Source organism: Mus caroli, unplaced genomic scaffold, assembly GCF_978045245.1.
Source record: "Mus caroli unplaced genomic scaffold, Mus_caroli_1 scaffold_14, whole genome shotgun sequence".
NCBI lineage: Eukaryota > Metazoa > Chordata > Mammalia > Rodentia > Muridae > Mus > Mus caroli.
The window spans coordinates 40214561-40225898 of NW_028227269.1; the positions used below are offsets into that span (position 1 = coordinate 40214561).

At 39.2% G+C, this 11338-nt stretch overlaps 1 protein-coding gene across 2 annotated transcripts in view; it reads left to right on the forward strand.

Annotated features, from left to right (window-relative positions):
* Immp2l (inner mitochondrial membrane peptidase subunit 2) overlaps positions 1-9702 on the forward strand; it is a 910609-nt gene extending 900907 nt beyond the window's left edge. For both annotated transcript variants that reach the window (XM_029484783.2, XM_029484782.2), the window contains one exon: positions 9436-9702. In XM_029484783.2, the coding sequence (XP_029340643.1) occupies positions 9436-9586 (151 nt within the window). In that variant the 3' untranslated portion in view covers positions 9587-9702. The remainder of the gene's footprint in view (positions 1-9435) is intronic.
* Positions 9703-11338: the final 1636 nt, after the last annotated feature.

Here is an 11338-nt window from a genome sequence, read left to right on the forward strand (position 1 = left end):
TCCTCTCCAAAAATCCTCTGTCCCCTTCCCCCTCTCCCTGTTCCCCAACCCACCTACTCCTGCTTCCTGACCCTGGCATTCCCCTATACTGAGGCATAGAACCTTCACAGGACTAAGGGCCTCTCCTTCCATTGATGGCTGACTAGGCCATCCTCTGCTACATATGCAGCTAGAAGCACAAATCCCACCATGTGTTTTCTTTTATTGGTGGTTTAGTCCCAGGGAGCTCTGGGGGGTACTGATTAGTTCATATTGTTGTTCCTCCTATAGGGCTGCAGATCCCTTCAGCTCCTTGGGTACTTTCTCTAGCTCTTTCATTGGGAACCCTGTGTTCCATCTAATAGATGACTGTAGCCATCCACTTCTGTATTTGCCAGGCACTGGCATAGCCTCACAGGAGACAGCTTTAGCAACCTTGTCAGCTATACAAAAAATAATGATGAAAAACTTGAACGTGGCTTAAGCATGTTTGAAATGAAGCAGGTGTTTCTGTTTTTCAGTCTTTTATCAAAGTGTCTTTTAGACAATATTTTTGGACAGTTCAATTGCTCATTTTATGATGTGACATTTATTTGTTGCCTTTATTTCTAATTCTGTTTGACTTATATATGCCTCGCATCTGTTTTTTGCCATTATAAAAAAATGCTCTCTTTTGTGTTAGCTATTAAAAGAATTGTTTTTTTCTTTTTCATAATCTCGTTGGTGACGTAAAATGATGAAACAAGTAAATAAAGGTGATTAAATGGTTCAAAACAAAACAAAACAACAACAGAGATGTGAGCCAAGGAAGGCAGGATCAGCACTGCCAAGATCTCCTCCCTTACACTCACTTGCTGCATTGAACTGAATGCATGTGACCAAAGCAGAGGTCAAAAAGGCATTGCTGGTTACTCTGAGCCACTCTCAACATTGGTTATAAGGACAACATTCTCCTTAAGGGTTGTCCAATTCAGAAAGAGTTGGAGCACATTGTCAGCTTAGCACTGGCAAATGTTCCCTTGCTAACACTGAACAAATTGGTGCTGATGTTGTCTTCTGGGAAATGTTAGTATGAGAAGAGGATAGAGAGCTAGATTGTTGATCAGTGGCCAAGTAACCACCAGAACCCATTAAGGCATAAGCTGCTTTCTCCTAATATTGCTTATTTGTTTTGGAGGTAAATGGTAGCCCCAAGAGCCAAGGAAAGCTGGTTTTCTTTCCATTTCTAATATACTTAGATTAATTTTTCTTGGAAAAAGATCAAAATATATGTGTAACAAGGATAAAAATTGTTGCGTATCTCCTCATAGTTCTATTGAAGTGGTGGAGTAGTTGTTTGTAGGCATCCTGTGTCTCCCTTATGTCCATTATCAGTGATTACAGAAGCCTCCTGTCACCTGATACTGTTTTCTAAAGAATTATGAATGGTTTTCTTAAAGGAGTTTGCAGAATCAAGATGTTTGGAGAGCCCATGTGATGGTTTAATGGGTAAGGACACTTGCCACTAAATCTGATGATTAGAGTTCACTACCCAGACACTCATGGTAAAGTGAGAAAACAGGGTCCTACAAGTTGTCGCTTGACTTTCCCATGTCCACGGTGTCCACACTCACTCACACAGAAACATAAAATAAGCAAACAAATAAATAAGTTTGGAAAGATATGTCTCTAAAGGGCCTTGGTTGTCAGATTACAAAAGGGACATTGTATAAAGGTTCAATAGTTCAGTTCTTGTTTTAAATAAGTTTCCTTCAAAAACTGTAGTTCTTCAGTTTGATTTGACTTTCAAACATCGTTATAGGTAATGTAATATTGTAGGATTAATATCACTGGATCTTGTTCATGTGGAAATAGCTCCTTTCTTATGCAAGTAAATAGATTCAACAAAGACAGATTTTATTGGTTAATAATGCAGATATACTGCTTTATCGTTTCTATTTTTTAAACATTTAATTGCATGAGATTCCAGTTTAGTACTTTATCCCACTTTTCGCATTCAGATCTCTTGTCTTCATCTCGGTTCTGAGCATTGTCTTGAAAGAACCTTTAGTCCCACTAGCAGTCTTCTTTACTCCCTGTGTTTTCTACTCTATCCAACATTGGAAGTCTTGCTTTTACCTTTCCTTATTTTGCCCTTGTGAGGCCTTCCTTTGAGGCAAAGCTCCTGAAGCCAAGAAAAGGAGGTGTGTTCTGTACACTGCATGCGTATGGAGAGGGAGGAGGGAAACATGGTTACACACACCTGTGCCCCTGGCACCTGGAGGAAAGCTGGGTTGATGATGCGTATATCTGCCTACCAGAAACCAAAATAACTTCTCAGTGGAGCCAATTTGATCAAAGGCAAGCAATTCAGTGGAAATTTAGTTCATGTGGCTCCTTGGCATTTTGTAGACAACACAAACCAGGTGACTGATAGCATGAACCACTTTCCAGCTAGTACTAATGGGGTTTCCTAAAGATGTGCTCTCTAAGGTCAGGAGCATCAACCTTCAGTCTGATGTGCTATGCTAGGTACAAGAACAATCCTACTCCTGTATAGCTAGCAAACTAGAAATTGGACTTTACTTGTGTTTGGTTTTGTGGATTGTCGGTGAATTCCAAAAATGTTTGCTGATCAAATAGTATACAATCAAAACAAAGTAGTGACTATTATTCTAGGTGACTAATTCCTTATCCATGTGCTCAGTGCCCCGTGGGGTTAAGGGATTAATTGTAAGACGCTCATTGTTAAATGCACATAAACCTATTTCCTTCTTAAGTAGATACTAAAAATACAGAGACCTACTAGGGCTTTTCAAGGGTCCATTAACGTGCTTCTTAAATTTACTCTGAATGTTCATTCTCAATATCTAAATAATATTGTAAATCCAATAAAGGATGCATAGTTCCATCTGGGATGCACATGAGTAAAGAACAAGGGGATCCAATCCCACTGTGCCACTGGTATGGCTGGATCTTTAATCAGCTTCCTTTTACTATAACATGTGTACAAGACAAATCAGACGTTATAGCAAGTGCCTCTCATCCTCACACTAGGGAGGCCGAAGCAGGTGGATCTCCATGAGTTCAAGAATAGCCATAGATACATAATGAGACCCTGTCTGAAAACAATGATTAAAAACAAAACGTCCAAGATGATAGTCTTTTAAAAGGGGAAATGATTTACTTGGCTCCAGTTTGGGAGGTTTATACCATGATTGGTTGGCTTGTTCCTTTGGGGGCTGGTATGTTATGGCGGTAGCATGCAGAAAAACTGTTATTCTGACTGGGATGCCAAAGGGGTGGGTTAAGGCACCCAGGGTGAGTGGAAGACCTCCCACTAGTCCTTACCCCTTATAGTACCAAAAAGAGCCACTTGCTAGGGGGGAACCCTATACTATACAGGCCTTTGAGGGACATTAAAGCCAAACTTAAACACGTGGTCAAAGTACTTAACCTAATGCAAACCTGTTGCTTTTATATGGTAAACATATCCTCTTCCCTCTTTCCAAATATGTCCTTTGCCTTTTCCCTTTAATATGTTCTGTGTTCTGTGTTATGCGTATTTGATACATCATTGATCCCACTTCCATCTTTCTTTTTATTTTCATGCATATTCATATTCTTGAGCTGTGATAACAAAATATAACAGATGGTAGCTTCAACAAGAGGCATCTAGTTTTTCATAGTTCTAGAGAAGATAGTACAAGATCAAAGGATCAGCAGGTTTGGTCTGTTGTAAGCTCTCTTTTTGTGGATTTTAGGAAGCCCCTCATTCAGTGTTCATCAGCTGTTCTTTCTCCTTGTGAATAGATTCTTGGGCTTCATCTGTGTCTTAATCTCCTCTAATAAGAATATAAATGAGTTTGCATCAGGGTCTTATTTTAACTTCATTTTTTCTTATAGGCAGACATGGTCAAATTCTGAGAAAGATTGTGTACTCAGATTTCATCATACAAAGTTGAAAAGATGTGGTCTATCCCAATTTTTTTGTGATAAATCTGGTATTTTCAGGAATATACATGTCCCTGACAGATATACATGTCAAGGAGCATGGTGAGAATGGCAACCATATTTTGCTTTGTCCAGGACACAACCACTTTACAGACTGACCCAACTTAATTAAGTCTGTGCCTCTTTGTCTGTCAAAAATGTCACATTGAGTTAATAACTATGGTGTAGAAACTCACTTACTTTAGTGTTAGCTGAAAAATATTTTGCTGATACTGGTTTCCTTGCTTGTAAATGAGACAGGATGTCTACCTGATGAGTCACTGTGAGAAGTGAGTCATATGTGTAAGTCATTCATAACACTGCCTTCTGGAGCCAAGTACTAAGTGTAACATGGAACAAAGCAAAGGGTGGAGGTGGCTGAATATGTTTCCTGGGTGGTGATTTTATGTGCCACCTTCCCTGGGCCACAGTGCCCAGATACAGTGTCCAACAATATTCTGAATGATTTCTGTTCTTGCATGAGGAGAGCAGTCTGTCTTCCGTAATGTGGGTGGGCCTCCTGAAGTCAGGTGAAGGCCCAAGAACAGCAACAGATTGAGTAACATGGTGTGAGAAGAGAATGAGCAAGCAGATGGTGCTGTACTTACTACCAATCGGCTGCCCCCAGCTGCCCACAGACGTCCTCTGGGTTGAACTCTACCTGGTTCTATGCTTTCCTGGCCACTCTGGTCAAATTTTGGATTTGTCAAAAATCTCTAATCACATTTATTACTTAGTAAGATAAATTTACTTGTATATCTAAATCCTTTTCATTTATCTAAAGAACCCTCACTAATATAGCACATAAGAAGGCCAAAGCTATGCCCAGTATATAAGTAAAAATATAGGAAAAATTCATATGCTTTTTAATTTAATGTATTTCTATATTCACTGTATTCTCCCCTTATCTATAGACACCGTTCAAAATAAAATTGCAAAATAAAATAAAAAATGTAAAAAGCCACAAGAAAATTAAGCAAGTGATTAAACATCTTCTGTACATATTAATTTCAGTATTTTTAAGCTTGAATTTCAGAATCCTATCTCACCATTTAAACAATAATGATATTATTCCCCCAAATTTTCACCATTACTATTCATAATTTTTTAGTTTAACTCTTTCAGACAGTGAAAATGGTACCTTTAAATATATTTTCAGAATAAAAAAAAATCCAGTAAGATTAGTTTCAGTAAAATGAGTGGTTAACATAAAATTAGAATTCAGTCACTGTGTCCAAAACTGAGCTCCAAACTAAGCAAGCAAGCAAGCAAGCAAGCAAGCAAGCAAGCAAGCAAATATATTGGCAACAGTTCAGCCAAGTTAAAACATTGGCAAATCACCCTTATGATAAAAATTCAACAGCTTGGAAAAGCAACTCAGTGCTTGAGAGACAACTGAGTAGCTGCCATCAAACCTAAAATGAGTTACGATGGAAGAGATGGAGACCACTGTTCTCTAACTCACCTGAGCCTACCTGTGAACAAAGCTAGATAAAACTGCAGTGTGATGCGAGATCATCTATATCCAGTGAAGTATTTTCTAACCAGTAACACTGTTGCCAGGGTTGTGTGTGTGTGTGTGTGTGTCTGTCTGTCTGTCTGCATGCACGTGCTAGGAATCACACTCAATCACAACCATACTCAAAATTGAATAAAAATGGATTAAAAGCAAACTAAAACAGAATGTAAGTAGAAACAAATGAACTTGCTTATAAAGTGATAACAGAGATTTATCTGTTGGGATTTATCACTTGGGATTTAAACCAACAGTGAATATTCTTACAATACAGTGTATAATAGAGCTGCTCTGGATAGAAATGGTCTGTCTCCAAGATTTTATACTGCAGTTTCCTCTCACTGTAAAGTATTAGAAAGAAGGAAACCTAGTGAACTGTGGTGTTGAAAGGTGGGCCACTTGAGAAATGGTCAACACTTGTGGACCTTCAACCTCATTCTTTCAGACACACGAGCCAGTGAACTTTCTTTGTAACTCACCCAGATTGTAGGATGTAAACACTGGTAACAGAAAATATACTGATTCAAGTACCAAAATGATCGCCAAAACATCTTGATTTTTAGTCAGTAAGTTTGTTGTAGGTAGAAATTATAGTATAGTTACTCTGAAACTATTTTTATATAGTTTAGTGCCTGGTAAATGGGTATTTAAATGTTGGAGGAAGCCACCTAGTCACTATGAAGATAAACTATAAAGAAAGAAAAGGTGAAGGGCAGCTTTTGGTATTGGTTACCTTGTTGTGTCGTTGTTGTCTTTGTATTTATTTTCTGAATTTGAACCCAAGACCACTGGCATAACTGGTATCAGATGTTGCTTATACACGACACTCCTTGCTAAAAGGAACCAAAGCACCTGAAAGAAACATTGGATTACATATAGAACAGGTATGAGGTTCAGGGTAAGCCTAAAATGCCTGGTGGTACTTAAAACTAAGAAAGTGCTCTAAAGGACACACAGAAACCCACTGGGTAAGCGAGGTATCTAAGCAACCTACAAATAAGCAGAAAATAGTAATGGGTTTTGACTTGAGAGAGAATGGGGGTGAGGAGAGCAGGTGTGTAGCTATCACTTTTATTTCCTGAGATGAAGTGATGAGATGAGAGCCTTACCCAAACTGTGAGAATACATGGATTAGGCTGAGCCCAGAACATTTTATTCTCTGTGCTAACTACCCTAGACCCAGGCCTGGAAGCTTCTAGCCTCCATACAATCTGATCGTCCAAACTCACTGATTCAGTCTGGCTGCTCTAGATTTCTAATTGAATTGCTCTGCTTGGCATCATACTAACTCTGCAAATACGTTCTAATCTTCTGGCTCCGTCTCATTCTCTACCTTGTTCTGTCTGTAACTCAACTGTCCTGGTAAAACTGCCATAGACACACACCACATGCCATGCATTACCTTGCCCTTAAGTAGTCTTTCTTTCCTGTGCTGTTTTCCTCTGAGTTGAGCACGTCCTATCTCTGACTCATTGTATCAAGTCTTTCTCTGATTCGTGACCTTGCCTGCTAGATCATACTGTAATCCAGGGCATGTCTGTATTCCAGCTGGATCATATCTTTGGATGTGATTACTTGCCTAGGGAAGCCATGTTGCTGGATTAAAATTCCTCTGCCAGGAGGGAGGGGGAAGTATAGGAATGGAGGGAGAGAAAGAGAGAAAGAAAGAGAGAGGGGGAGGGAGGGAGGGAGGGAAGGAGGGAAGGAGGGAAGTGGGAGGGAGGGAAGGGGAGAGAGGAGGGAGGAGGGATAGGGATAAGGAGAGAGAGAGAGAGAGGGAGAGAGGGAGAGAGGGAGAGAGAGAGGGAGAGAGGGAGAGAGGGAGAGAGAGAGAGAGGGAGGGAGGGGGAGAGGGAGAGAGAGAGAGAGGGAGAGAGGGAGAGAGAGAGGGAGAGAGAGAGAGAGGGAGGGAGAGAGAGAGGGAGGGAGAGAGAGAGGGAGGGAGAGAGGGAGAGAGAGAGCCCACAGGAGGCTGTGGCAGGAGAAACTCTCAGCATCAGTGCAATCTGAGTCCGAGCTAGATAGTGAGTTACAGGCTAATCTGGGCTCTAAAGTAAGACCCTATCTCAAACCACATATACATGCATACATAGCATAATATAAAATAAGCTACATACTTAACAAAAAAATAAAGAAAACATAGCAGTTGGTGTTGAGAGAGATTTTTTAAAAAGAATTTGCCAACTAAAATTATAAAATACATCTTTAGTGTCAATAATTAAGGAACAATAGTGATATGCAATAAAACCATTTGATAAAATGTATCAATATTCAGAATATTTATACTGTTTCAAAATAACACCACATATTATTTATTATTTGGGAATGAACTGAGTGTTAACTGACGGGTTACCATCATATTGAGCTGTTGATTGTTTTATTTCAACAGTTGGTGAAACTGATATTTTGTGCCCTCTTATGAAACAAGCAGAAAAATACATGAAGTGCATTTTTTCCTGCCAAGCATTTACCTTTTGTCTTTTCATGAGTGAAAACTCAAGCAAGTTGAGATAAACAACATCATAAAGTGGGTGTCCTGGACCCTGGATAGAGTAGACTGATTGGGGATGGAAACAATCTCTTGACCGGCAGATGCAGCCTGAGATCCTTGGTTAGACACTGTATTTTGAAAATATAGGAGTCTAAAAGTCATTTACAGGACAACTAGAATGTTTTGCATATGGGATGTGTATGAGTTTTGTTACTCTGTTAATATGAGATTCTTGGCATATGGCAATGACAATGTGCTCAAGTGGCAAAGAATTTTAGTTTTTAGGTGCATTTTGAAGTATTTAGTATTTCCACAGGGTATTAGTAACTTTCAAGGGTCTGAGAAAACAAATAGAATGTATATGTTGATGTGTATGCAGACAGTAGAATGTATATTTTGATGTATGTACAAACAGGTATAATATGTATGTTGACATGTGTGCAGACAAGTATAATGTATATGCTGAATTAGGTGTAGACATGATATAATGTAGATATAGGCATGTGTGTAAACATGTATAATGCACACATTGATGTGTGTCAAGATAAGTATAGTGTATGAGTTGATGTGTATGTAGACATGCAGTAAGAGGGAGTACAACCACAGGCACGGGGACCAGTGATGTATGCTGGGTGGAGCTGATTTTGTGATTCTTTTTAAGTTCAATTTTCAGGATAATTAGAAGGAAAGAAATTGTTCCCAAGTCGCCAGGGCTTATTGCTCTTCTTTGGGCTGATCCTGACTATATTTAAACTACAGCGTGTTTCTGATTTCTTCTCTGAGCAGAGAGCTGCTCATCTCTGCCAATACTGTTTTTTTGTTCCATGTGCCATGGTCTGGGTGCTTTCTCTCTATTGCTCTTCAACTTTGTTTGATCTGAGCTCTCATCCTGTGTACTTGCCCATGTTGCTTGGTGGCTCTTCCTGTAAATAGTCCCCACCCAGACTCACATCCGAACACTGATTGCCCATCTAGCAAATGGAACAATGGTGTGTGTGTGTGTGTGTGTGTGTGTGTGTGTGTGTGTGTGTGTGTGTGTGTGTGTGTTGGGGTCTCTATGACTGTATTATAAAGGTCTCTCTCAGGCAATAGCTCTAGAGGACATATGAGACTATAGACTAGATTCGTGTTTCCTGGGTCTGTGCAAACAACCTGCCAAGGGCATTGGTTAATATTGGAGCCTGAAACATTACTGAAACCAGGTCCCAATGCATCATATGTATTTGCCTTTCTAAACTTCGCTGAACTCAGTTTCCTGCTTTAGAAAATTAAAACCATAATTCCCTCAAATCACTGTTGCAAAGGTTAAAGAAGTGGGCATATGTCAAACCCTGGGAAAATGCTCCTAAATGTTTTCTGTTTTTAATCATAGTCTTTCCATGGCACATCAGACCTGAATCAATGTTTTCAACCTATTTATAATGGTCAGTATAAAATGATTTCTTTGTTGCTGTCTCTGTGTTTCCCCTGGATTCAGGTTTCTCTGGGACTCCTGCATGCCCATGCCACACATATTTTGTGGCCTCCAGAGCGCTGGCAGAGACTGGAATCTGTTCTTCCTCCAGAGCGCTGTCCACTCCAGACTGGCGAGAAATAACTGCACAAGAGCCCGCCATAGGAAGAGCTGAACACACCAGATGCCTCCTCCTGGCGGGAGATGTTCCAGTGGTGCTGACTGAGCACGAGACCTCTGTATGTCTTTAAGGTTGTCTGGAATTTCCATATTAAACAGTATTAAATGGCACTTGATTGTGTGTTGTATTTAATTCCATATTGCTTATCACCAAAAAATCCAGTTCTTAGAGAACATGAAAGCATGCTATCTGTACATATTAAAGAAGATAAATAGAGAATGCTGTGCCTAGTTATTGATGAGAATTTTTCCATGAGGCCTGCTGCTCAACGAATTTTAAAATTAATGTGCAGTGAAGATGATTTGTCTTTTACTATTTTAAGGCTGAAAGAGGAAAACGAAGTATTATGCACATAAAGATAGTGATTATATTGAAGGTATCCACAGAATAGTGACTGCCAGTTAGGAAGGACCAGAAACTGTGATGTCAAATAAAACAACCATTTGTCCACATCTTGTTTGGGTGTTTAATTATCAGTTAACCAAAGTCCATTAATGAAAAATATTTTATCTCTTATCCAAGACAGAAAGTAAAGTAATGCAAAAAAAAAGGTTCCATCAATATTTGATATAATCAAATGTTTTTTATTGGCCCTTTTTACTATAAAACTTCTGAGTAATCCTATGCCTGTTCACAATGATGAATAAGGAGGCCCTTGGTCAACGTTTTATCACATTTGTTGAAAAGTTCTAAATGGAATGCGAAATAATCACATCCAGATCAACAACATTTGACACTTTCCCCCAAGTGATTTCTCAGTGAAACTCTAGTACGCAAATCAGCAGTTGCAAGGGGTTAATGGTGGGATGATAGAGTCAGTAGCTTGTCTAAACAAGGGTATATGTTCCTTCATTCACAGCAACAGTCTTAATAAAACACCTTTTCTTGCTGTTGCTGAAGGGTTTGCTCTGATCAGAACAAGATTTAAGGCTACTAGCTTGTGTCAGTTTTTCTTCTATTTCATCTTGCAAATGTGGACTGTAGTTCACTATGGCAGACAGGTTTAGAATGATAACAAAAACCATACAGAGAAAAGCATGAGTTTCTTCTAATAATGTTTTAGTATTCTGAGAGTTAATTCTGCAAACATTGAAGACTTATAGACTTGGGCTTATCCAATTTTTTTGTTTCGTTCTTTGTTCTTGTTTGTTTTGGTTTTGTTTTTTGAGACAGGGTTTCTCTGTGTAGTCCTGGCTGTCTAGGAACTCACTCTGTAGGCCAGGATGACCTTGCACTCACAAATCTGCCTGGCTTTGCCTCCCATTTGCTGAGATTAAAGGCATTAAGCCGCCACAACTTGACTTCAGAATTATTTATTAACTTTTATATTTAAATGTATTTTATTAATTTTTGTCCTTTGATAGTTTCATATTTTTGAGAATATGAAACTTCTTATATTTTAGAATATAATTGTAATATATTCTGATTACTTTCCCCCCCATACTCTTTCTTGTCTCCCTCATTCCTACCAGTTTTTTTCCTAGATTTAAGACTTTTGTCTTTCTTTGAGGACCACTCAGTTGAACCAGGGCCATCTGTATGAGCATTGGGTCAGAACTTTCCTTTGGTGCAGGTAGTCTCCCTAGTAGGTATACAATTGAAATCATTGACCTTCCTCCTTTCTGAAATGTCCATCAGTGAGGGGTAACTCCAGCTCCTCCTCCATCCGTGCCTGACTATCAGCCGACCCCATGAAGTTGTTCTTATATGCAGAACTGCCACAAACCATTCCACGAATCTTCATTG